Here is a 27837-nt window from a genome sequence, read left to right as displayed (position 1 = left end):
ACGCTACTGATTTTTATTTCTCCTTTTTTATAGAAGAAGAGATCAGAACAGTATCAAGAGGCCCCTCCATTGCTTTACTAAAAGCCACGCTCTCCGTTGCTAGGAAAGCACAAGGCAATCTCTCAAAGCTAAACTAGCTGGTTCTTTTGCTATCTTTGCCCCCCTTGTTATTCCATGCTTCCTCCCCAAACACCTCTTCAATCATGCTGCATGTTGGCAACAAGTCACATTCATTCTTTGGACCGGTCAAGTATCCGATGTCCCAAACTTTAGCATCACATGGATCCAAACAGTATCCATATGTAGTTTGTGATCCCTTGTTACTACCGCTCTCAGCTTGATTCTCTTGCACTATAACCCCAGCATCGACTGGGCCATACGAATCGCCCCCACTGTGTTGACACTCATAGGATGTGCACGAATCATTTTGGACATCATGATCTTCTCCACCCTCCCCTGGTTGTGTTGCTCCTAGCTTAGCTGCAGGTTTGAAGCCGCATCCATCAGGCAATTTCTCATTACATGCTTCTGAAACATTCTCCACGCCTCCCTCATCCTCTTCACTAGCAGGACCTCCATCACCATCCAAATTATAGTTGTCATCATTATCATAGAAATCATCTCCATCCTCGTCATCATTATCATCAAAATACTCTTCACGGTCCTCCTGCTTATAACCAGGATCCTCTTGATCAACTAGTGACTCCACTGCCGAGTCCTCATAATCCTCAATTGTTCCAAATTCCTCACCATCATCAGTTTCCTCCCACTCATCATTGTCACTGTCAACATTCAATGGAATGGTTCTGTTCTGCTCAGCTCGCTTTCGCAGCATAAAGACATTGAAGTAGTAGCTGACAAGCTCCTTCTTCGTACGAGAAGGGAAAATTTCAGGGAGATAATCCCAGAAGTTCTTGCACAAAGATGCAGGATTGGAGAACACAACCTGGTGGAAAATCCGCTCTTCCTCTTCACTCCATTTCTGCGCTACTTCTTCTCCCATGTCACCAAATCCCAACTCCACAAACTTCTCCCAACCAAGAGTTTCTTTGAGCCTCTCTCTTGCTTCCTTTACATGCTGTCTCACACACCTGACGGAACCACCATCCGGGCAGGAGCAGTCCACTCTGCCACTTCCAAATTCATTGCCACTGTAAGAAGATTGTTCAGAGTCCTGTGCCGGAACGATACAAGTCCCCATCAGCTTCTCCCACTCACCTTCATCGATCAATACGTCTGAACTCGAAGGCTGTTTTGGGGAAATTGCATCTAAATAACTCGAAGCTTTCTTAACACCCGAAATGCCCCATGCAGGAATAGCTGCTTGATGACCAGGTCCAACCGGAACTGATTTTCGAAGAGGATGGTCCACAAGCGATGAATAAATCTCATCAGGCTGAAGCACAACCCTTGAAGCATAATCAGGGGAGAAAGATAACCTAGCTCCAGTCTCTGACCTGTAATTTTCTTCGCTTGTACCGCAGGATACCCATGCCGAACCAGACATGCTGGGATGAGCAGTTGTCTCATCCTCCTTATCAGCCACAGTACACTGATCAGTAGTTGATCTGTTTACAAGCCTCTCACAAGCTTGAGCTTTACTGAATTCAGCTTCACCTTCGCCAACTTCATGTCAGAATCAAGTCAGAAAGTACACCAATTTCAAGGGTGAATAACAAAAACGCACTATGACACTTGGGACCCCCAAATGTCTAACCTATCAGAAGCAGTGTTCAACTGTTCTCAGGCCAATAATTAAATTCCTCGGGCACAAATGAAGTAATCAACTACAATTATCTGCCCAGTTCACTAACAAGACTAGCAGGTCCAGCCAGTCTTCAAGTGAGAAATACCAATGGAATTCAATAAATGGTGGCACAATGCCACAGTCTGTATCCAAAAAAATATGGCACTGAAATGTAAATGCCAGACAGAACATGGCACCATCTTACCAGAAGATTGAGGTTTCCAAGGGATGTCATTCCAGGGAATAGTTTCACCAAATGAGGGCAGTTGGTTACTGAAATCCGATCTCCTTGGGTGCTTATTAAAAGCAACTTCAAAGGTGTCTTCATCACCAAATGGTCGTTTATAAACCATGCTGAACTGCTAAACAAGATAGCCAAAAAAATTTGGGATCAGTAAACATAAAGAAGCCATAACAGGGGTTCTGTCATGCCTAAGAGAAACATGACTTGCATTTAAATCTGCACAGCCCAGTAAGAGCATAGAAAACCAGTAGAGAAGGAGACCGGGTCAAGATATAACACAGTCTACAGAAAATATTTAGTTCTTGAACATAAAACTGCATTTCAGGTTTACTTCTGGACTGTAAGCCATGGAACAGACAACCCTTTACTAGAAAATAGTTAGTTCTTCTACCCTCCCAGCAAAATGAGAACAAAACTTTCCTGGGAAAAGAACAAAGAGCTCTGCAGGTTCCCACACTCAAATGCTTTCAAATTCGAGTCACCTTTCTCAGTTTTCAGATGCCCATTGCAAAACCATTTGAAGGTCAGGATAGGATAAGTCTACTATGTGATTTTTTAACATCTTGATACCCAAAACAATGTATATAGCACGAAGATGACAAGGGAAAAGGGGAGGAAAAGAAAAAACACTAAGACATCTATGTCAAGCTTTCCTAAATCTTATAACTTGTTTCAACACTAATCTCCAGCCCTTCAAACTCTGGCAGCACATAAATAAAGATAAGCAGAGGCTTCAACTTTAACACTTAACACTAATATAATAGATTATAGAAAAGATCCCCTTCAATTGGTTGTTCATATTACTTCTTACAACAGACCTTTCAATCTCATCTAATTTTCAAGTCTGCATTGGCCTACTCAGATTATAGGGAGGATTCAAATTTTTCTAAGAGTGTCCTTTCTACCCCCTGGTTCCTTAAGTTTCAAACAGAAGTAAAAGTACATCTATCAATATCATCAACATATGAAGACAGGCATCCAACAGATACTTAACTACTATATCATCAGATTATAACACTCAAATGTCCTAATGATGTATTAGCCATCCATACAGAGCAATTTTGAGGAATACAACACTGCTAGAAAAGCACACAGCCCTAAAATATCAATGCTCACAATCACTTAACAGCAATACAAACAAGCAGGCAGGATGCTTTCACCATCCAATCGAAAATATCAGCATAAGTAGGTTTTCAAAATATGAACCAGACCTCCATAACTCCCAACAGGCAAATAACAGAGCTTCGAAAAATCATAATGATTGGAAAAAATTTAAATGCCAAATGATTGAAAACTGCTTTGATCCTTGAGACAATGTGAATATCTTGTTTTTAAATTTCTCCCTCCCCCTTTAAATAATAAATAAAAATAAAATCAACAGAAAGGATACATAAGTAATCATTGACAAAGAGTTTGCATACTCAACTAAGAACACTTGTTCACCCAGAATTTAAAAAAAAAAATTAAAAAACCTAAGAACACTTGTTTCTCAATATAGAAACTATAACCCTCAAATGCATATTGAACAAGACTGATCACCAATGCAATGCTGAATAAGAATGATCAACTGAAACTCAACAAAAATATTTCCAGAGTACCGATTCTCAATCCTTCTTCATGATGCACAAGACAATCAAACAAATTAACATCTAAATAAAATATAATATATGAATCTCAAGACACTCAAAGGTGGACGTGGAGACTACATATAGCTAGAAAGCACATATTTCCTAAAATGCCCACGAAAACATAGCGACTGGTTCTAACAGTATGACATAATAAGAAACATGATCAAATAGACAGTGTCTGTATTTGCGAAACAGGGGTCAACAGTCGAATTTTACCTTGAAAAAATATTGTTCGACTAAAGCTTCAGACAGGCGAACAAAGAAAATCGAACGAATATCAAAGATAACAAACTAGATCCCAGAATCTCACAAACGAGAAGACGATTGACAAGGAATCACAATACGCGAGGTGGTTTCTCGAAGGGAATGTACGATTTCGTCAACTGATTCGAAATAAGAACGAACGGAATGATTTTCCAGAAACCCTAACCCTAGATGCTAAAGAACACCAAAGATATCAACAAAATTACGCCCGATCGGAAAAAGAAAACAATAATTCACAGAAGAATAAACGATTTCGCCTAAAGATCTAATAATCAAAACCCTACGCGCGAATCCGAGAGCGCGAAACCCTCGAAATTCAAGAAGATCAAAATATCTAAAAATTAGACCCGATCGGAAGTCAAAACTCAGAAAGGGGAGAAGACAAAACGGCAGCAAAAGCTCGATCGACCGCGAAAGGATGGTAGATCGGCAGCGAACAAAGTCAGATCAGAAAATTACGAAACCCTAACCCTAGAATCAGATTTACGAAAGATTTTAAGAACTGAAATTGAGATCGATTAGAAGACGAAGATAGAACTTGGACGAAAACGTGATCTATTTGATGATCGGGAGAGGGAATCGTAAAGAATCTAGCTCGAGATTAGACAAATTTGCAAGAAATTGAAAGAAATCTGAAAGGGCGAAAAAGACGAAAAGGGTAAAGCCAATGCTCCTCGTTTTAATAGCCGCCGGTCCGAAGGTACATAGCCGGCTATCAACCACCGGAAGAGAATCCTTTTCACACCCAATCTTGGATCGTTAAAACCGGCTCGTATCATTCAATAATTACATATGCTACCCTAACCTCCAGTATATGCTTTTTATTTTATAAAACTAAATATAATTGGGAATGTAAAAGCCCGAAATAATTCATAACCATCATTTTTTTTTGATAATTACTATTGCCCCCATGTACTTTGATTTTTTTACTATCCCTGTACGTTTCAAAATTACTAATACAACCTTTAACTTTGTCTACAATTACTATTGTCCCCCTACCATTAAGTTCCGTTAGTATACTAATGATGTGGCATCTTTATATTTTCTCAAAAACACAATAATACCCTTATACTTATCTCTTTATTTATTTACCCTTTTGTTAAGTTACAGTAATATCCTTGATTAAATATTATAATCCATTTTATTCTAAAAAAAAAAACCAAATAAATAAATAATAATTGAATAAAACTCAAATAGAAACCAAAGAAGAAGGAAAATCGAATTCAACTCAAATTTAAAACTAAATATCACCTAAAATATTTTCAAAATAAATGAAGTTTAGTGAATGTGGGAAACCAAATTGGATTTGGATTTTTCTCCTTTTTTTTAATTCAAAATAAGTGAAGTTTAGTAAATGTGGAAAACCAAATCGGATTTAGATTTTGCACATTTCTTTAATTTAAAATAAATGAAGCTTAGTAAATGCGGGAAACCAAATCAGATTTAGATTTTGCCAATTTCTTTCATTGTAAATGAAGTTTAGTGAAGGTGGTAAACCAAATTAGATTTGGATTTTGCTCATTTCATTAATTCAAAATAAATGAAGTTTAGGGTAAAATTGACATTTAATATGATTTTTATAAAATCGTCTTTTGGTTTCTTAATTTTAATGAATGGCAAATTAAACATTATATATTCAAACTTAACAGCTACATAACACCCTTATAAGGAAGGGGGCAACAGTAATTTCGTAAATAACAAGGTTTTATTAGTAATAAAATCAAACTACAAGGGACAACAGTAATTATCCCTTTTTTTTTTCTTTGATAAAATTGAGAATAATATTATGTCCTCTTGTTCTAAGTAAGGGAAGGTAAATTCAATTTACAAAAGAAGTTGGAGGAGAGTGTCCCCAGTTAAACTAAAACTTCATTGCACCACAAGCTAAGAGTTAGCATGAATATTACAATCCTAATGATATAACGGAACTGAACGTATTGAAGAGTAGTAGAAAGTTGCAGGATATCCTGGACTAAACCATCACCTTGCCAACCAAGAGCTATAGTCTAACCATTTAAGGGGAAGGGGAGGAAGGGAATCCAAGAGTCATGGAAATTTCTATACGTTTGAGTAACCTAAGTTTTAGAACCTCTCCCCACCAAAATGCTTTCCCAACCCCACGAGGCCCTTTTGGGAATAGGAGCATAAAAAGATGGGAATGCGGGAGAAACTTCAGATTGATCGATAGTCTCCACCCCTATTTTGCCAATAAAGCTTTATTAAAAGAAAAGCAGGTCCCAAAAACCCAGCCCCCCATTCTTTTTAGATTGAAACATTGAGTCCCACTTAATCCAATGAATTTCATAATTGTCCCTATTTTTCCACGAAAATTTCCTAAGCAATCTTGATAAGCCAGTACTCATCTCCTGGGAAAGAAGTTTGACATGGTATACGTCGAGATCAATGATTTATTTCATAGCATGGGATTTTTTTTTCCTTCCTTTCCAGCATTCCAACTTTGCTCGAAGCCTTTCATATAAAAAAGAGAAAACTTGATGTTTTGATTTCCCGATGTTTGAGGGAAGACCAAGGTAGACTCCATGCGGGGACTTCCTTGATATTCAAGGATTAGGAAATTTGACACTTTGTCGGGGTTGGAACACCCTTACTGACAAACAGTTGAAGATTTTGAGATGTTGAAATGGGTGAGTGATTTTGCAATTTATAGTTTCATAATCATCATTATTTTATTTATTTATTTTTATTTTTTTGGTTTGCCAACCCCGGTTTTATAAACCGGTGGTTCGACCCGCGTCGCACACCTGGCTGTGGTAGGTAAGTCTCCCAGTGAGGATTTTTTACATCCACAAGGATTCGATACTGAAACCTTGCTTAAGCGAACCAAACTGCTTACCACTTGGACCAACCCCCGTTGGTCATAATCATCATTATTATTAATTATAATATAATATAAATCTTATAAATATTCAAGACTTTTTGTTGTTGGTAGTATATAAATATTCAAGATTAACTAATCATAAAAAACATAATTTAAACATGTTAAATAAACCTGGAGGTATGGATTCTAGACTTCTAGTGAGTTTTTATTTTTTTACTCCTAATAATTATCTCATAATCAGCTCCAAACTAATTTGGATTTCAGTAAAAATGGTTTCTAAGTTATAGATTATTTTGCATCCATACAAGCCCTAGGCAGGGTCTGTCCTAAATCCCAAACCAACCTAGCCGTACAAGCCGAAACAAATTCTCAAGACTAATAAAAGTTTGTGCAAATTGCAGGGACACCCAAAAATGGAAATTTTAAAGCACTATACCCCACTTAATATGAATGATATATAAGCACTATTTAATTTCAAAAAGTTATATTTTCGTTTTCCTTATATCATTCATATTCAGAGCCCCCCCCCGCCTCTGATCCAAACCGACCATCGCACCCTACGACGCCACCGTCTTCTTCCTGTGGCACCTTCGTCTTCCGGTGAATTTTCCTACCTGAAATCTTCACTCTTCGAAGGAATTTTCGTTTTATATGCTTATGTTTGCAATTCCAATCTATCGAGCTTCATTCAATTGCGATACGGGGTCTCCTAGTCTCATTTTTTGAAAATCTCTCATTTTCTTTTGAACTCCCTTTAATCGCAAACTAGTTGCTTCATTACTGAGAGGGTAGGAACTAAGTTGTTTATTGACTAGAGAAACGACCAAGAAATGGGAGACGAAAGCAATTTGAAAACATGGGTATCAGACAAGTTGATGACTCTTTTGGGATATAGTCAGCCTACGGTTGTTCAGTATGTCATTGGGTTATGTAAGTTCCAGATCTCTTTCCTGATTCCACCTTATATTTTTTTGTGATATGAGCTCCTGGTATCAAATGTCATGCTAATTGTAGATGTGTTAATGATTTTTTCAGCTAAGCAAGCTTGTTCACCTGCTGATGTTGTGGGCAAGCTTGTTGAGTTTGGTTTGTCTTCATCAACTGAGACCAGAGGGTTTGCTGAAGAAATATTTTCTAGAGTTCCACGTAAAGCATCTGGTTTGAATGTAAGTTAAAAAACTCGAGTTTTTATGGCATCCATAGGGGTAGCATTATTCTGCTGCTAGGGTTTCCACTTTTTCCCTTTGTTGCAAACAAATCAAGGTTGCATCTTCTTCTTTAACAGTACTGTAATCCATTGGCAGGCTGTCTCTCCCCTGCCATGCCTGAATGATTCTCTTCTGGGAGTAATGGGCTGTAATTAGGGTTGAGTGGCTAAGCATTACCTTTTGGTGGATTCTACCAACTTGATTCTGGTATCTAGCTTTAGGATCAACCCCATGCTTCTTAAAGTATTGGGTTCTTGTCTTATCCCCGCAGGGTGATCAGCATATCCCAGAACCAGTTACTTTTGTGTGGATTCCTGAGGATAAGCAAGGATTTAGAAAATAACTATGTATCACAAGTGTGGCAAAACATTCTATACTAAGGTTGCACTTTCTCTTTATAGTTTGGTCATTTCCCCCTGTTTAGTATGTTTTACACTTTTACTCGTGGACCAGAATTACCAGAAACAGGAAAAAGAAGCAGCTATGTTGGTAAGGAAGCAGAAGACTTACACAATATTGGATGCTGATGATGATGAAGACGATGACAACAATCGTGGTGTTGACAAAATCTCTACTCAATCAAATAAAGCAGATTCTCATAAAAAACGTTTTCGGAAGAAAACTGAGCATCAAGAAGATGAAGATGAGGTATAGTATCACATTCATAGTATCATATTTTGTACTGCTAGATCCATTTTTTTGCTTTGAAGCATAACCTGATACTGCATATCAAATTTCAGGTGGTCAGACAAGAAGAAAAAGATAGACGTGTCAGACCACGCACCTCCGAAGTTGAAGATGATGACTTAGAGGTACCTTATTCTTTTCATTATAGGTGCCGTGGTAGCTTAGATATTCAAGTCCTACCCTTATGTCATAGCTCAAGTGGCTACATTGAGCAATAATCTAATTAAAATTGCTAGTATATGGTCTGTAAGAAAACCTATAATTCTGATGATGATTCTGAAGTTATAATCAATTGTGAACTGATTTAAGAGCTTAGTGGAAGTCGGTTTTCTCTGAAACTTGGACACTCAGGAGAACTTACTGGCACAAATCTAGTTACATAAGGTAAGCCAATCAGCATACTCTGCTTAACTGCTTTATGAGCACTTTCTGGATTACTTCCCATGGTCAAGAAATAGTTGATCAAGTGTTGTGTGACAACAAAAAATGATCTTTGAAGTTCAAAAACTTTATATGGAGATTTGATATACAATAAGGTGTATTTCCCCCCTCTCTTTTTTCTTTGTGTCTGTGTGTGTGTGTGTGTGGGGGGGGGTCACTTAATTGAGATGGAGTTCAGTGGATGGGATATTCATCTTTTAGTTGTTACCGCACCAACCCTTCCTCCCAGTACAAAAATAGACAAATGAAGGGTGGAAGTTTCATTAACTGTTCATTAAGGAAAGCTTGTCTTAATGGTCATTTTTTTGGTTAATTCCAAATTTATTTAAAAAGAAATACTGGTACATAGGAGTACATAGTGATGCATGCTGAAATAATCCTACTAACGAGGTAACATAGGAGTACATAGTGATGCATGCTGAAATAATCCTACTAACGAGGTTGAGCCCAGAAGTATTAAAAAAATTACTGCTTGACTGCTGACAAAGGATATCACCGCATACTTGAAGTCTTGGTCTCACAACCCTTTGGGTTGTTGTTTCATCTTTGGTTTCACTGGCACTTGGCATGTACTGGATAAGAATATTGAGTTGGAAAGCCAGCATATTACTGCATGTTCTTCATTGTTTATTGCTTGAATTCCATTATATTTGTTGAATCACGCTCAATAATTGCAAGAGATCATCTGCGTCCCAGTTGTAATGGTCTGTGTGCTTAAAACCTGTTTTTTCTCAGCTTTATTGTGACAGTACAATCTTTTAGTTACAGATAAATTAAGCAAATTCTTCTCCAGTATTCTTTTACTGTCTCATGAATCTCTCTGCAAAATGAGCTGAGACTTCCTAGTCTTTTCTACTTCCACTCTGGCTACCAGCTTTCTCCTGTGTTGTCTTCCTCTTGTTAAAAAGGGCGTACCCAGTGCCGAAGCTCCCACACTGTGGGGTCTGGGGAAGGGACTTTCTAGGCAGCCTTACCCCTCCTTTTTGCAGAGAGGCTGATTCGAACCCGTGACCTCCAGCGCACAATGGAGAGACTCCACCATTGCGCCAGGCCCACCCTTCTGTCTTCCTCTTGTTACCTCTATCAAATTCACCTGAACCCCAAAAACTATACCTTAAACCTTGTTAAGCTCTACCCGACCTAAAACCTGAACTCCACTTTGAGCTGTGATATGAACCTGGTCACCACTGGCGAGGCAAAAGGAGGAGGTGTGATGAAGGGTGTTTATACCTGGATAAATGGTCAAGATTTCTACTTGAAGGGCGAGGATCCTTGTCTATGAAGCCATTTAGCTGATAAATTCCTGATTTCATGGGTTATCCTCCTTCCTCTTACTTTCACTTTCACCTCATTTCTCATTTTCCAACTTTCACTTAGCTTATTTCATTTATTCTTCATTCTCATGCTTTCATCCCCTTTCATGCTCTTAGCTTTCCTTAATTTGATTTGAAAGTATCCATGTAGTTAACTCCATTTAGTTGCGATAAGATGGAGTTATTGTTGAAGTGCTAATAAACTCTATGAGTACCTTGAATATATCTTATCCTACTGGAGTGTGGAGCCTTTAAAAGGGCATTCATTGTCCATAATATAATTAACACCCAAAATTTAAAATATTAATTGAAGGACAGTAAATTGTATGTAAAATTAGTGCATAAACTCTGCTACTTTAGCATGTTAGGATGCTTTAAGTAATATGTGACTTTATATTCACTTTATTCCTTTATGCCTTCCCCAATGGAAGGCAGAGTTTCAATAGTTGAATGCTATGGCAGTGCTAATCCTCTAATATTTTCCTGAATATGTGCTTGCTTCTTGTTCAGCCAGGTAATTTTAGATGAGATCTGTAGTATTCCCTGGCTGCATTCGTATGGCAATCCTCATGCTGTATGGTGACATAAATTCAGGAATTCTATGGCTATCCTTTCCTTTTTGATCTGTAACTGAAATGTTTTGTTGATGCAGTACTTATGAAGAAATATACATGGGGGATAACCCCAGGTACAAGTTACATAAAATACATTTTAAGTTCTAAAGAAGGATTGTTCTTCCTTTACTGCAAAATGGTACTGTGCAGTTAAAAAGTTGGATAGCCCCTGTTTCTGAACTTCCTGTAGGAGTATTTTTTTTGGGGTGTGTGTGTGTGGGGGGGGGGGGTGAATACTTAGGAATAAATTGCAGTCCAACAAACATTAACTAGCTTATTTTCTTGAATTCTTGGTGGACTTTGGTACAATAACTTGAAAGATCCTCCAGGTCATCTCCTTCTAAATCCTGCATGGACAGTGGGAACGGGAACTTCAAAATACCAAATGGCTCTTTTACTCCGCTTATGCAATGATTTGATTCTCAGTTGGGACTTCTCTTTTAGTTTCACTGACCTTAGGCACGTCACCAGGCTGTTCTCTCAGGAGACAGGAAATTTTATTGCTCATAAAATATTTGAATTGTTTTTTTTTACCATTTTGTTTATTGCTTTTGTTTCTCTAATATTTCTATTGTAGAGTACCTGTCTATTTTCTTGGTTTGGTAAGATCTTGTTTGGATGAGGCCAGATTCTCAGTTGCATTGGAGGTTCTCTTATAAGAAACTTCGATTGTTGGCCTCCCGAATGAGCTGCTTACTCTTATGGAGGCCTGAGTCTGCTAACAATGTCCAGACCAGGTGGCTGTACCAGGGGTTGATGGTGATGCATGTTTTTGTTTCTTGTGATGGGGCAAGTTAACAGTCATAACTTTATTTTGCTTTTCAAAAAAAATGTTTAGGAGACAGGATTTGAACCTGTAACCACAAAAGGTTATGAGCCTTGCGAGCTACGAAGCTGGTCTACCCTGCGCTGAAGAGAGGAACGAGGGAGGGATGGACAAACAAGGATTGGATGGGCCCCTCTCCCATTTCTATAGAATAGCCCATTTTTGCAGAATGGTGAGAGGGGGGGGGGGAGCATATGATTGATCATCATAGAGATTCAGCAGAAAAAATTCAAAGTTTTGAATTCCTTAAAATTTTCCCTATCTGATTCCCAAAAATTATCCTCATCATTCTGGAGATATCAGATAAAGAGGGTTTGTCTATTCTGTCCAAAAAGACAGCAAATTTACATTTGCTTGAAACAGTTTCCATATAGCTATTTTACGTTTTTCAAGAACGCATGGATCCTTCGATTAGATTTTGACAAGCACCTGTTTTTATGGTGACTTGCAATAAATTTTTGCACATTTTAATAAGTTGCCAACTCAGGTCATTCTACCGATTCTAATAAGAGCAGAAAATTAATTCTTCAATTCTCAATGTTGGGGTGCCTCTTTGTTCATACAGGCAGAGGAAGCAAGGCTACGTGATCAGGAAGAACGGGTGCAACTAGAGAGGAACTTAAGAGAAAGGGATGCAGCAGCTACACGGAAGGTACATAGTGGAAATTCTTTGGTGTTTTGGACACAATTTTGAAAAGCAATGGTCCGTATGCCAATTCTCTTCATAGTAATGATGATTGTTGGCAATTCAAATTGACTGTAGTAACTTTTTTGTCAAAAATTGTTTCAAGTATGAACACCAGATTCATTATTGGTTTTAAAAGTAAATAGAATATTTTTGGCAATTTGAGGTTGGTGGTGCTGTTTTGGGATGGTTGACCTTTCTGCTTCTAGGAAAAACAGATAGCACCCGTTCTTTCTATGGGCTGGAGGGATGTTGTGGAAATTCAAACCATTAATGTGACATTCAAATCTTGAGTTGCAAGTTGTCCTGTGCCTATCTACTTCTATTAATATGGACTAAATTGGTCCCTTAGTTGTACAATCTTCTGATTTCATAAATGGGTCTGTTTAAGATGTGCCATAAATAATGGGAGCCCAACAGTGTGTCGGGTAATTCACAAGCCTTTCTAAGTGACTGGGCTGACAAAACTGTCCATGAATGAATTTTTAAAAAAGAAATAGGGATTTCTTTTACAACTGAAGTGCTTTTCTACTCCATCGTTTTTCTCAGAAAGGTTCAAGATATCTTTTCCCTCAATACTTCATCCCCTTCTGGGCTGTCTTGACCCCTTTTTTTGTTTTCATGCTCTTCTTTCCTGCCTTCAGGGAGTTCACTCTCTCCCTCCTAAACTTGTTTTGTCTATGTGTGTGTGCCGGGTGCCCATCTTAAAGTGGTATTGTGATTTCTGTGAAATTGATTTTTATAATTTGTATTCACAGTTGGGAGAGCCACCAAAATTATCTAGGAAGGAGGAAGGTATGAACTTCAAAATGAGTCAAATATTTCCTTCAAATCCGTGATTTCCTGATGCCTAATGTCACATCTGCAGAGGAGGCAATTCGGAGATCTAAAGCGTTAGAGGAAGATGATATTGGAGACCTGAGGTATTTTCATGTTACTATTCTTTTGGTGCCGATTCATATGTGAAAATTGTTAGCAAGCACACATGCACAAACATCTAAAAAACTCAGTAGATTTGATAGTAGCCCTTGTTTTTGTGTGTGGTGGGTTTGACCCTGCAAAATGGAGAATGATTCAGTTTGTTAGTCTGAGTTGATGAAGAACTTGGTATGCAATCAAAATTTTGGGAGCAAAGAAATGTGCTCAGTAAAGCTTATTTTTTCCTTCATTTTTTTTTGGGGGGGGGGGGGTGTCTTAAGTTTGCTGTGGTAGCTTTGCTTCAAGTCCATTTTGTTGATTTAATAAGTTCAAATGCAGAAAAGTCTCGAGACAAGAATACTTGAAGAAAAGGGAGCAAAAAAAGCTGGAGGAGATCAGGTAGGTTAAAAGAACAGTTCAATTGACAGTTCCATTTTTTTTTTTTGAATCTTAATCGCTGTCTATGTAGTGAGGGTTCAACCCTATTTTAATGTGTATTTCACCTAAAAATTATTCTTAAATTAATCAAATTGTTTCACTGACATGTTACTGTGTATTCCAATGTCAGAGATGAAATAGAAGATGAACAGTATCTCTTCGAAGGTGTCAAACTAACAGATGCAGAATATCGTGAGCAAAGGTAATTAATTTTCATTTGTATTCACACCTTTTCAGAGGGTTTAAACTGACAATAGTGAGTATGACCTGGTATGCTGGAAGCCAAAACCAATTACCCAGCCCTTCCAGTAGTTCTGTTAAAAGGCAATTTTTTTAATCTTCAGCTGTCATGTTGCTGTAATGGCTTGGCCCATTCTTTTATACTGGCAGACTTAGGTTTTGGATGAATTATTAGCATGGCTTTTTATTTATTTATTTTGGTAAGAACAATTCTTTTTATGGCTTTCTAATATGCAGGTATAAGAAAGAAATTCTTGAGCTTGTGAAGAAGCGATCTGAAGATCTGGATAGTTATACTGAGGTACTGAACTTTGTTTCTATTTTGTTTATTATGAAGTCTGAATCTGTTCCTGTAAACATATGGATGATTCTTTGCCATATACAATGACTCAAAATTTCAAATAGGCAACTATTTATTGATAATTAATTTTTTGATGCATGTTTGATGTGGATGTGTTGATAGTAATTATGAGAATACTTATTCTTGAGAGTGATGTATGCTGGTTGATTATGAATTAGTGCAACACTTGTAGAGATAAGAGCTCTCCATTTATGTTATCCATTGACAGAAACATCAGCTGAGGCTAGAATGGATAAAGTTTTAATTGCTCTGATCAAAGATGATAAACGCATTGCCCCTTTTGGTCCATTATGAGAAAATACACTGAGGGTTGGAATTAAAAAAAAATGCATCTGATCATGCTGAAAAAGTGAAATAAAAAATGCCACCTCCGGTGTCAAAAGGAAAAATGGAAATGAAACTTAGTAGGGGACCCACAAGGGCTGGTTAAAGTCTTTAGGTTAGGCAAATATAAATGGAAGTTAATGAATAAATAGGGGAATTGCAGCAATTAATAATTCGATGAGTGTGCAATTTAGAAAATCATAGCAAAGTAAAATTCAATTTCAGCCCTAATAGATATAACCATTCAAGAATCAAATAGGGAAACATAGGATGGGTACCATAGCATTGTAACCCTAATTAGAGTGCAAGATTATTAAGATTCCCAAAATAAAAAAAAATAAAATTATTGCTGTCCTAGTCAGGATCATACTTCTAACTTGAAAAATACAGCAAATAATAATCAAAAGATCTTTTAAAGAATATAAAAGGGAAGGTAATTACAGTGAAGGGGGCACAGGAAATAACAAATAACAACGGGGACAAAGAAACTGGAACACTGTAAAGGCACCCCAAGGGAACCCAAGAAATACTAAAACTATTGATGGGAAACTAAATGGGAAGTTTTTGGCAACAGAGGAACACAAAAAAAATTTTATGGATGACCAAGGAACAAAATGGATACTAAAAATTCACTAGGATTATTAGAGGAAAGGGAAAGGATTTTTTTCATGATAGAAGGAACAAAAGGAAAAGGAAAAAGGAAAGGAGACTTGGGGTTGGGAACTAGGTACAGACGGCACAAAAAGAGGACATTGTTAGATTGTAAAAGAAGGAAAAGAATCCCGGGGGGGGGGGATAAAAAGAAAGGCAGTAAGGTCCATGGAAGAGAAAGAATGAAAAGAAACAAGAAAGAAAATAAAAGGACGGCAGTAGATCCGTTGGACAGAGAAAAAAGGGAAAAGAAACAAAATATATAAAGAACAGAAGAAGAAACAAAAAAAAGGAGAAAGAAGGCAGTGGAGGACTGCCGAACAGAGAGATTACCTGTTCATGCAAGAAAGAGAAGAGAGAAGAGGAAAAAACTTACTGAGAGAGAGAAGGTTCTCACGCCACGAGAGAGAATGGGCCTTTTGTGCAAGAAAGAGTCTTTTTTTCTTCAATTCAATTTCATTCGACAATTAGTGGATTCTCCAATACAAGGTCTTTAAATAAAAAAGATAATCATCCCAGTCCTAGAAATGAAATTCCCAAATAAACCCTAAATGACTCACTGCCCATGTCTAATATTTAAGGGTTGTCTGTGCTCTTTTAGTCATGCTACAGTTTCTGTTTTCATGGTTCTACCATAGTTTTAAATTAATTATGGGTGCACTATTTTGTGACTTTTAAAGTGCAGTACCGGATGCCTGAAGCCTATGATCAAGAGGGTGGTGTAAATCAGGAGAAAAGGTTTGCTGCAGCTGTGCAGCGTTATAGGTAATTGTCTTTGGGAATTGCACTGTATCAACCCACTTCATGCTTTACCTTGAGTTTTCATAGGAAGGTTGAGGTCTTGAACTTTATATCCTGTACGATACCCTTTCTTTGTTTTAATACTGTTGTCTTTTGTTTTCCGATACTTTATTATAGGGACCTTAATGCAGGAGATAAGATGAACCCATTTGCTGAGCAGGAGGCATGGGAGGATCATCAGATTGGTAACTTCTCAATTTTAGCATTCTTTTGTTTTTCTTTATTCTAATAATAACTGGATTAAGATGATTCTATCCTGTTGCTTCAATTGTCTTTCAGGAAAGGCAACCTTGAAATTTGGTTCAAAAGATAAAAAACAAAATGCTGATGATTATCAGTAAGTGTTAGTGGTTAATATACTTTGTTTATAAGCTTGAGGTGTGACATTCCTGTCACTGATTTGTTTTCTCGTGAACTTCCATTGAGTCATTGACTATGGTACTCAAATAAAAAGATATAGTTATTTGTGCCATCTTTGTTCATTGTTGCATGGTTCACATACCTGAATTATCTTTGGGCTGCTCTTTTTCTTTTTGTGGGTGAATTCTTTGGATGGCTCTTTTTTCTCAGGTATGTATTTGAGGACCAGATTGAGTTCATCAAAGCATCTGTGATGGAGGGTGACAAGGTGTGTTTAAGTTGCTGCTATACACACTTACTTTCCATCTCTCTCTCCCACTTTTTTATTCATGAAAATGGAAAAAAATGTGCATGTTACAGTTTGAAGGTGAACTTACTGAGGAGCAGCTTCAAAAGATGGAGGAGACATCAGCAATGCAGAAGCTTCAGGTGTGCATTATTTTATTCGTTGTAAATTCTTTTCTGATGGTTTTCCTATCGTTTGTCTGGAGCAGTTTTCATTTTCCCCGGTAACTATTTTTCTTAGGTTGATTTAAACTCTACTGATTGCCTCATCTCATTAATTTTGCTGATTTCTCTTTAATTTTCTAATTGCGATATGTTTTTTTTCCCTTTTTGGGGGGGGGGGGGGATGGGGTTATACTATTAAGTGTTGGGAGCTTGATTTGGGTATAATGTGCTCTTTTCCGTTGCCTATTTACTTATTCAGGATGACAGGAAAACCCTGCCTATCTATACGTATCGAGACGAGCTACTCCAGGCTGTCCAGGATCATCAGGTTTGTGAAGATCCAGCACTAGAAATGTTATTATGAGCATGGCGTTGGTGAACAGTGATAAAATTACAAAGCACACACTTTTATTCTTTCATCACATCTTCTTGTATGAAGAATGCTATTAACACAATCCAAACTGTGACTTCTTTCTGCGCCGTTTTTGCCTAGGTTATTGTGATCGTTGGTGAGACTGGATCTGGAAAGACAACTCAGATACCTCAATATCTTCATGAAGCTGGCTACACAAAACATGGAATGGTGAGGGTATATATAAAGCCTCTGAGCACCTTAGCTGAACTTCGCTCACACCATACTCACACACACACACACACACTTCATTCACAGAACACATAAAGCAACACAGAACAGCAGATAAGCTTAATGAGAGATTGAAATGCTTCTTTCATTAACAGTATCTATGATGTATCATAGAGACGTCAACTCACACCTGAATACACCCTTTCACTACTCACTTCTTGCCTGCCTTCTTTCCCCCCTTCCCCTCAATATAACAGTGACTCTTCTAACTACCTGCTTCTCACTTTTCAATCCTTCCCATCCACGTGGACCAGCATTCTTTGTAGAATCTCAGGTTTGCTTCTTCTGTGCATGGGTGTGGCTACACCTCGATCTCCTCTTGCCACCTGGCCCTAGTTACTTGGAATGGCCGTGAAATCGAGAAGAGTTGGTGGCTGCTGCCATCTTCTCTTCATAAGCAGCTAAGCATAGTGGTTCGCTCAAGCGAGTTTTCGAGACTTCAAAGCGTTCCGGTAGTGCTTCTAGCAAGGAAAGAGTCAGATAAGACCCTATAACCAAAATTAGCCGTCTGTATATCACTTTTTCTTTCCTCTCGGTGGTTTACACCATCTCAGCAGCCGCATCTGTTTATGGGAAGGGATCGAATCCACTAAGTTTAGAACTTCACATCTTTTTTCTGAAGCTGAACACGGCAGCCTGTGGTCCTTCTGCTGCAGGTATTACACCTGGGTACTAGTGGCCTATGAGCCTATCAACACTCCCCTCCTTCAGGTTCACCTTGTCCTCAAGGTGAAAACCAGGGAATTGGCCGTGCATTTCAGCAAAGTTCTCCCAAGTGTTCTTGCCAGGTGGTAAGTTATTCCACTTAGGAATGTGATTATTCATAAGTTCTTCAACTTATGAATGTGGTGGTAAGCTTTCCCAAGTGTGGGAAATGCTGGCTCAAACCCTCAAACTCTTATGATGGATGTTGCTTAAAAGAAAGATTGGCTCTGAATTGTTATAATGAAACGTGGGGACCCTAATCTCAGAGAAAGATTGGCTCTGAATTGTTATAATGAAACGTGGGAACCCATAGGTAATATTCTGTTACTCCTGGGTATTGAATTCTTTCCCCATCAATTTCAATTTGTCTAATTGTGTTTTGTTTCTCAATTTTCAAACATAATTGCCATGACTATCATAATCTCAACACAAAATACGAAACATGGCTCATAGGAGTCTACTTCATTTTTATAATAGCTGGAGTAAATATCATCTGTATTCTATTAACGTCACCGGTTTTGTATTTTTTTATCAAAATATCCATTCTGCCTTAGTCTACCCTTTTTATGTACTGTACTAGTAATTTAGAGTAGTGTGAATAGAATTTGGTTCTTATTCTCTCATCTTTGTCTGGTTATCTTGGTTTTCAGTTTTCTCCTTCTACTTTGATGTAGGTAGGATGCACACAGCCACGACGTGTTGCTGCCATGAGTGTTGCTAAACGAGTTTCTGAGGAGATGGGAGTTAAGCTTGGTCATGAGGTATAACTCTTTACCTCTATTTTTCCTCTGATCTGTTACTTGTTAATTGAGCCATCTTTGCCTCTATTTTTCCTCTGATCTGTTACTTTTTAATTGAGCCATCTTAACTGATGTTACTCTGGTCAGTGTGCAATTTAATGTAATATTATTTCTAGATGATTAATAGTCTCTAGGATATATATTCGTCCTTTCGAGTAAACAGTTTCAATAACTGTCATATTTGTGGCTTTCAGGTTGGGTACTCGATCCGCTTTGAAGATTGTACATCTGAGAGTACAGTTCTTAAGTATATGACAGATGGAATGTTGCTGAGAGAATTTCTTAGTGAACCTGATCTTGCAAGTTACAGGTAAAATATGTTGGATGTTTGATCCTCAACTAATTAGCAAGAACTGATGTACAATAGAGGGTAATGAAGAGAAGAATGCCAGCCAGCATTGCCCAATGAAACCACCCATTTTGGTGGGATTCATTTTGCTTTGTGATGCCGGTTTGGGCCCATCAAATAGGTTGTTTAATTAGTACATGCATGGAGGAGTTGAGGAGTTTGACTGCTCCCATATGAATGATACTCTATTGTCTAAACATTGATTTGGTGACTGACTTTTGGGTGTTCAGGGGATAACCAAACGCCGCCTGCGACATTAGTTTGTGATTCTTCTGACCTGTGGCTTGATAGTTGCTGGTAGTTGCTAGTTTTTGTCCATAGTCATTAGTTTTATGCGGTTGTTGGTTTATGCAGTCTGGTCACTGGATTAAGATAAGTTTTTATAATGACATTCCATCTAATGAATGGAGGATATGTTGGTAGTTTGAGGTTGATCTGCTTTGTTGATATGGAGATATAACCTGGTTTCTAAAACTGAAACCATTGTTGCTATTTTAGTGACCTCACTGTATCTTCATGTCCAACCATTGGATTGGAGTCAAACTTTGTGAAGTTGAAAAGACCTAGTACCACTAGTAGTTTGGTGCTCTATCTTCTGGCTTGGGAGATTAAACTGGCTTATGTTTTGCTGATTGTGCACTTCTTTAGTCCTGCTTGCTGGGTAAAAAAAAAATTGAAACCTTCTTTAAGGGTGAATTGGTTCCATCAATGACTTGGCTGAGAAAAGAGTTAGTTATGCTGTATGAATTTATTAGATGCTAACCTTTTTTTTTTTTTTTGGGGTTGTTAATTGCTCAGTGTGGTGATGGTAGATGAGGCTCATGAAAGAACGCTCTCAACGGATATTCTATTTGGTTTGGTTAAGGCAAGGAAACACCTTCAACTTGTCTTACCATGTTTAATTATTACTTCATGATGATATCCTTGGTATGTCTAGTATACTCTGTCATGTCTTCACTTATAGCACACCATTAAACAAACACGGTGGTCATCTGGGAACCAGAGTTCAGTGGCGTGCCTGCCTAGGTGATCTTGAGTAGCTGAGTCAGGCATTGTTGATGTTGGCTGTTATTTCTGTTATTTTCTCTTGAACGTCAATGGTAGGAGATATGGCATAAAAACCTACAAATAGGCAAGTTATTTTTCAAAACCAAGATCAAAAGGTGGGATCCATTGAATGAATGTTAGATATTGACTCGGCTGTGTGCGGTGGTCTTGTACCAGATATCTTTGGTAAACATCTTTGAGGACTGTTAGGCAGACAGATTATTCTTTTTTTTTTACTTCGATTTTCTGACATGTTTTGTCAATGTTTTTATAGGATATTGTCCGGTTCAGAAGTGATCTTAAGTTGCTCATCTCTAGTGCTACTCTGGATGCTGAGAAGTTCAGTGATTACTTTGATTCAGCCCCAATATTCAAAATTCCAGGAAGACGATTCCCTGTTGAGATAAACTACACAAAAGCACCTGAAGCTGACTACCTGGATGCTGCTGTTGTCACTGTTCTTCAAATACATGTGACTCAACCTCCGGGTGATATTCTGGTGTTCTTCACAGGACAGGAAGAAATTGAAACAGCAGAAGAGGTTCTGAAACACCGGACCCGAGGCCTAGGAACAAAGATTGCTGAACTGATAATCTGCCCGATATATGCTAACCTTCCTACTGAGTTGCAAGCTAAAATTTTTGAGACCACTCCGGAATATGCTCGTAAGGTTGTCTTGGCCACTAACATTGCAGAGACCTCATTGACAATTGATGGAATTAAATATGTCATTGATCCTGGATTTTGTAAGATGAAGTCTTATAACCCAAGGACTGGAATGGAATCTTTACTGATTACTCCCATTTCCAAGGCATCAGCAATGCAAAGGGCTGGTCGATCTGGACGAACAGGTCCAGGAAAGTGCTTTCGTTTATATACTGCCTACAATTATCATCATGATTTGGAAGACAATACTGTCCCAGAGATACAAAGAACTAACCTTGCAAGTGTTGTCCTTACTCTTAAGAGCTTAGGTATTCATGATTTGTTGCATTTCGATTTCATGGACCCTCCTCCTTCTGAAGCATTACTCAAAGCCCTAGAGCTGCTTTTTGCACTTAATGCACTGAACAATAGAGGAGAGCTCACAAAGGTTGGCAGAAGAATGGCAGAATTTCCTCTTGATCCAATGCTTTCTAAAATGATTGTTGCTTCAGAGAAGTACAAGTGTGCAGATGAGATAATATCTATTGCTGCTATGCTATCAGTTGGAAATTCAATCTTCTACCGCCCAAAGGACAAGCAAGTCCATGCTGACAATGCAAGGATGAATTTTCACACTGGAAATGTTGGGGATCATATTGCATTGCTTAAGGTAATATGTGCTAGAAAATGGGGTACAAAAGTATTTCTATATTCTACTGTAGTTTCTGTCATAGGGGACTGTTATTATTTTGCTTTGACTATGTGTGTAGAGTGCCAGAAATTGTCCCACCTAGTTCTCTATTTTATTGAGGTACTTGTGGAATCTAGCCAACTGTACAAAGAAATGAGTCAATATAGAGAAACTGCCCAACTATACAAATGTAAATTGTTGCTCATATTGTGCTGCTAAGGTTGCATTATACTATGGTTAAACTCTCACTGTCAGTGTGTTTAGTTGGGAATGTGCTCCATCCATATATATATATTTGATATTAGAATATTAGTTGAGACTTAATGATGAGACTGCTTCTTTCCATTAAATATATATCTTAAATGGATGTGCTTACCATCCGATATTGTTTTATTCAGGTTTACAGTTCTTGGAAGGAAACTAATTTCTCAACTCAGTGGTGCTATGAAAACTATATTCAGGTATATTCCAATGTGCTTTTTTCTCATTTTCTCTTCCCCTGATGATCTGATGTATCTGTAGAAACTTATTGGGTGATTTTTTCCCAAAAAAAGCTAAATAGTCAAGCTAAAACTGATAGAGGATTTTATCACTAGATTCTAAGCTTTAGATTGAAAATTTGAGTAGACTACTCGAATTTTCAAGTCGAAGAACACTTGGACAACCTATGAGCTTTATGCCTCATTGCATGGTTTTTGATCAAGTTTTTGTAACTACTCTGGACTAATTCTTTTAGGATTTCCCATCATCTAGAAGGATTCTTTTCTTACAATGTTGAAAGTTTATTTCTGAGTTCTAGTACTTCAAATTCTTTGAATGTTTCTCAATGCCAGGTCAGAAGTATGAAACGTGCTCGGGATATAAGAGACCAGTTGGAGGGTCTGTTGGAGAGGGTTGAGATTGAACTGTTGTCCGAACCTAATGATTTAGAAAGCATCAAGAAGGCCATTACTTCAGGTTAGTCGATAGTCCTCTTAATCTAGCTTGTGATGCCCTCATTCCATTTTCAATCAGGATTAATGTTGTTAATGTTTTCTTCTTAGGATTTTTTCACCATTCTGCTAGGCTGCAAAAGAATGGATCTTATCGCACTGTAAAAAATCCTCAGACTGTTCATATACATCCAAGTTCTGGTCTTGCACAGGTAAACAATTTTTTGGTTACCATTTTATTATGAGCCATTGAGTGGTTTTAGACAGATTGGACAGTTGTTTTAATGCATAACCCAGTGGGTATACTTAGTAATTTCAATGCTATCAGTTTTAGTAGATGGCCAAATATATCTCCAAGTTGAGTTATCATGCAGCTGATATGCTATATTGAACAAATAACTTGTGCTCACCAGCTCAGGGCAGGCATAGGCAACAAAATTTTCTAATTCGACTAAGGCAGAAGGTTCTCTTGATGTGATTCCTGAACAAGGGAGCTTTGAGAACAGCATGCTGCCACATCTCTTAGTAAATATTTTGCTGAAAAATCATCATAGATGATTTTACTGTTACTAAATCTTTCAATCTCTTGAAAAGAAATTAGAATCTTCAAAATGGAAAATACCTGTTGATATTGCTATGGGCATATTTATCTGATGGAGAAGCATGATAACAAGTTCCCTACGAGCTTAGTTATGTGTCATTTTCCTCCCAAATTCAAGAATGATTGAGCGCGAGACATCCATTTCTGAGCTTCTTTCAAGGTTTTGAGTTTCAGGCTGAAATTATTGAAATATTCGCAGAACATAAAATTTTATCGACATTTACATGTAAAACATGCTGAAATTTCACCAAAGTATTTCATCTTTAGCAGAGGTTGAAATCAGAAAATTATGAACCTTGGCTTCTTCTCATGATTCTTAGAAACTGAGTTGGTTCTAGTAACTAATATTGAGATGAGGTATAGGAGATCTTAGGTTGGTGCTCATGGATGTAAAGTGTTCTTCTTTTTTGGTTGGGGGGGGGGGGGGGTGTGTGGAGTCTGGACAGATGTAAAGTGTTGATTCTGTTTTGAATTTATTTGTTTTATTCAGGGGGTGTGTGATTGGGAGTCCCTTTACGAGTCCATCGAGTAACTTTGGGTGGACTTGGTATTGTAGTGCACCTTCATTAATTAAAGATAGTTTGAGTAAGGAATACAAGGTGTTCTTTAAGGGTCTGTTTGGTTACTTGAGTCTGGAGATTTAAAAAATCTAGAGATTTCAAATTTATGGAGTCATGGTTCACAAAATTAACTGTTTGGTTAGCCTGAAATTTTGGAATGAAATTTTGGAATGAAATTTGTAGATTCATCCTAAAAAAAAATCTATGGATTTCACTTCATACCCATAAATTTACAGATTCACGTCTTTAGTGTAGAAAGCTGAATCCCTGGACACAACCAAACGGGTATAAATCTCCCATTTGTGAATCCAAAGATTTCAAGTCTCTGGATTCATGTAACCAAACAGGCCCTTAGAGTTTTGGTGCTGATGTGCAGTGCATTTGGGACTAGTATTGGATATCTGATTTGTTCTCTTACTGTCTTCTTTCTTCTTTTCCCCAATAGATCGATCTTATCTTGTTTCACTGCTCTTCCATCGATTCAATTTCTCTCATAACAATGCAGTTGCTTCCTTTATGTCAGATCTGATGACATATTTGATCATTGGGTCTGCTCGTGTCTGAGATACATATTCTGGGTTTTCATTTTGCATTAAATTGCTCCGACTGAATGGTAATTTTCAATTGATCAAACTGTAGATCAAATATTAATGAAATCTATTTGAAGTTACCATCAAATTTTAAGAAAAGCTAACTAATCTGTTTCCCCTAGGAGCCTTGCCTGGGTTCTTGGTTTCCCAATTGCCATCTGATAACTAGAATTACTGGAAAAATAAATTTTCTTGTTCTTACTGGTGAATTGATCTTGAATTCTCAATTCAACTCAGCCTTATCCCTAATAAATGGGCTTGGCTGCATGGATCCTTACACTCTGATAAGACCCTGTATCCAAGGGGGCATATACTGTACACATAGGAGGACACAGGGGATCAAATACAGTTGTTGGACATGCATGGAAAGAGTGAGCTGAAGTACACGGACAGATGGCGAGGTTTCAGTTGGGGGCAGCCACATCGTCTTGGGATATTTTGCAGGGGAAAAAGGGGTTAGATAGGATTTTTCTTGGGGTAGCAGTTTCATGGTATATTTGGGGAAAGAGGAGGGAATTGAATCAGTGTTCCGTGTAGGACGAGCTTGCTTGCAGGAGGGGAAGTTCCTTGGCTATGGGCAATTCTAGTGGGTATTCAGGTCGGGGAAGTTTTGTGTTGCGGTTGGAGTCCATTTTTAATGGCTGTGTGCAGTTGAGCCCATCTAGTGAATCGATTAAACAAGGAAGTACTTCTTTGCAGTCTCCTCAAGCTCTGTTTTACCATTGAGTTGCAGGATGTATGTCTGTGTGGTCTGGTGATAATTGCAGCGGTGGTTGTAGGTTAGTGCCGGAATCGTCGAAGGTTAATCATCCTCCAGTAAACAGTTAATTAGTCACCCTTCAAATAAACAGTTAATTAGTCAGTCAAATATTCGAGAAGCAAAAACCAAACAAATCTACAGTTCTATTCAAAACTATCCTTCTAAGGCCTAAGCTGTGTCTTCTTCGTCATTTCCGTTTTATGTCAATTCCTGATGCTTTTAGCTCCTTTAGTCAAATCACTTCTCTGTACTGAGCATCTGAAAACGTCCATTGTATGCGGCCGGGCCATCTCAACAAATCTCTTGCAAGTTATCATGTGTCGGAGTTCTTCTAAATCAGCTCCAGTTTGTTATATCCTTTTACGCTTAGTGCATTGGCAAGGTTGCTTCATTGGGACAAGTGGCCGTGTCGAGGCTTGGAACAGCCTCTATGCCGAAGCAGGGGTAAGGCTGCATTCATATGACCCTCCTCAGACCTTGCAGTGACAGGAGCCTCATGCACCATGTGCATCTTATTTACTTTACCCATCTCAACGTCATCCTCTCAGCTGTAAGCTGCCCAGCATTCCACATCACATATCATAACTGGTTGTATGTCACTGTACAAAATATTCCTTTTCACAGCCACACAATTTTCTACCATGTCTGTATGTAAACGTGAAACACTTGTTTGTGAAACCTGCCTGATTAATTCTTTCATTTGTCATAAAGTTTTCTGGATCAATGAAAACCATATGGAGATTCTTGTTGCATCTTTAAATCTGTGTATGAGTTTTATTAAATAACTTCTTTCATGGTATGTATATAAACCAAATCGGTTAATTAACTATAATACTTTCTGTCTCAGATGAGCTTTGGTAACTATCCCATATTTCTTTTTAGTGTCCTAAAAAGATATTATTGAAAAAGGAGCTTAAAAACTGCTGACCACATTTTTTAGCAACTTGTTGATACTGGTGGCCATCTCATTTTTCTTCCTCTTGTCTTCTCAGGTGCTCCCCAGATGGGTTGTTTACCATGAGCTTGTACTTACGACAAAGGAATTCATGAGACAGGTCCTCTCTCCCTCCGCCCCTTTTCTTTTTCTTTTTCTTTTTCTTGATTGTTGTGTTGGAAATCAACTTTTTAGTCATCCTTGCTAATTTTCTAAGAAATTATGGACATTATGATTAAATGTGGGTTTGGTTGCAGGTCACTGAATTAAAGCCTGAGTGGTTGGTGGAAATTGCACCTCACTATTACCAGCTGAAGGATGTGGAAGATCGTACGTTCCCCCCCCCCCCCCTTTTTCTTCTCTATGTCCAGCACACACACACACACACACTCAATGCAAACATATACATGTAGAGCTGATGTCTGAAACTTGTTATGGTATTTCCATCATCTGTTTTCTACCATTTCAATTTTGTACGAGTTACTAAAACTCTAATAATATAATTCGTTGCACAGCTGGATCGAAGAAGATGCCTCGTGGACAAGGGCGTGCAGAAAAGGATTGACCGGTAGAATTGTTATTAGACAAGAAGAAATTGAAGATGCCAAGAGGCAAAGAATGTAAATACATTTTTGTATACTAATTAAGGGAGAGGGATTTAACATTTTCGGTCATTTAGTATGTAGTATGTACTATTAACGGGGCCGGAGAGGGGTGGAGGCTGGTTTTGGGTGTATTCAATAGGTGTAGATTTACCAATTTGGGGTAATTTTCTATGATACTTGATAAGTGTATCAAATATATGAAATACCTCAATTCTTTAATGATTGAATTTTACATAATACACTCAAGGTTCTTGGTAATTTGATCCCACAAAAGATGCTTTTTGATTTGATACAGATCCATTTGAAGAAAATAAAGATCAAAGCTTGAAGAGTGCTATCAGTAAATAGAAGAGTTTCTCTCCCCTCAATGTGATTGTGATCACAACCACAATAGGAGGGGTTTGTGAGTGACTGTAAGAGGGAAATTTGGCCTTCAAAATTTTTGTTACATAATGATTTTAGATTTTTTTTTTTTTTGGCCAAATGATTGTAGATTTGATTTGGGTAAATGCAGCTTTGTCAGGTTAAGAACCACTTCGGTTACAATATTGGATGATTCCAGTCAAAAACCACCTACCTGCAGCGTACGTTGCTGCTCTTGTCACTCTTCTCTCATGATAAGCTTGGAAGATAAACAGAGACTTGGGCGCCTAAGACGGAGTCAAATTCTTCATCCATAGACTTGCTGGCATTGATTAACAAGCCCAACCATGAGTCATTTTGGTTTTGCGGTTGGCAAACTGCCACAACTGAGAAGACTCTGTTCATGAACTTGCATTTGGCATTGACCAATAAGCCTGCCCAAGAGTCATTTGAGCTTCCCAGTTGGAAAACTGCCAAACTGAGGAGACTTCTTTGTTTTTTGTTTTTGGTGGAACTATCGATTTTATATATATTGCAGATGGGATTCTTATACGTACCACTAGGGAGAATTGA

General features: G+C 38.0%; 2 protein-coding genes across 3 annotated transcripts; one reads left to right on the top strand and one right to left on the bottom strand.

The window, feature by feature from the left end:
- Positions 1-34: 34 nt before the first annotated feature.
- Positions 35-4580, bottom strand: LOC149020159 (uncharacterized). Of its 2 annotated transcripts, none has more exons than XM_089148253.1 (3): positions 3836-4580; positions 1953-2109; positions 35-1626 (listed from the first exon to the last, which is right to left on the bottom strand). In XM_089148253.1, the coding sequence occupies exons 2-3, from the start codon at positions 2098-2100 to the stop codon at positions 134-136; spliced, it is 1641 nt and encodes a 546-aa protein (XP_089004379.1). In that variant the 5' UTR covers positions 2101-2109; positions 3836-4580; the 3' UTR covers positions 35-133. The 2 variants fall into 2 exon arrangements, with proteins under 2 accessions (XP_089004379.1, XP_089004378.1); XM_089148252.1 differs by having other exon boundaries at positions 1953-2106.
- Positions 4581-7235: 2655 nt separating this feature from the next.
- On the top strand, positions 7236-27764 carry LOC149020158 (pre-mRNA-splicing factor ATP-dependent RNA helicase DEAH1-like). Its single transcript, XM_089148248.1, has 27 exons — positions 7236-7652; positions 7758-7888; positions 8384-8578; positions 8671-8742; positions 12377-12463; positions 13255-13291; positions 13365-13419; positions 13754-13813; positions 13983-14054; positions 14330-14393; positions 16114-16193; positions 16347-16414; positions 16509-16566; positions 16800-16857; positions 16950-17018; positions 17299-17367; positions 17533-17622; positions 19062-19148; positions 19382-19497; positions 20335-20401; positions 20858-21898; positions 22318-22380; positions 22753-22876; positions 22963-23063; positions 26355-26417; positions 26554-26626; positions 26812-27764. The coding sequence occupies exons 1-27, from the start codon at positions 7553-7555 to the stop codon at positions 26859-26861; spliced, it is 3150 nt and encodes a 1049-aa protein (XP_089004374.1). The 5' UTR covers positions 7236-7552; the 3' UTR covers positions 26862-27764.
- Positions 27765-27837: the final 73 nt, after the last annotated feature.

This window comes from Hakea prostrata, chromosome 3, assembly GCF_041222555.1.
Source record: "Hakea prostrata isolate BN-2017 chromosome 3, UWA_Hpros_2, whole genome shotgun sequence".
NCBI lineage: Eukaryota > Viridiplantae > Streptophyta > Magnoliopsida > Proteales > Proteaceae > Hakea > Hakea prostrata.
This window is presented reverse-complemented; position numbering and strand designations above follow the sequence as displayed.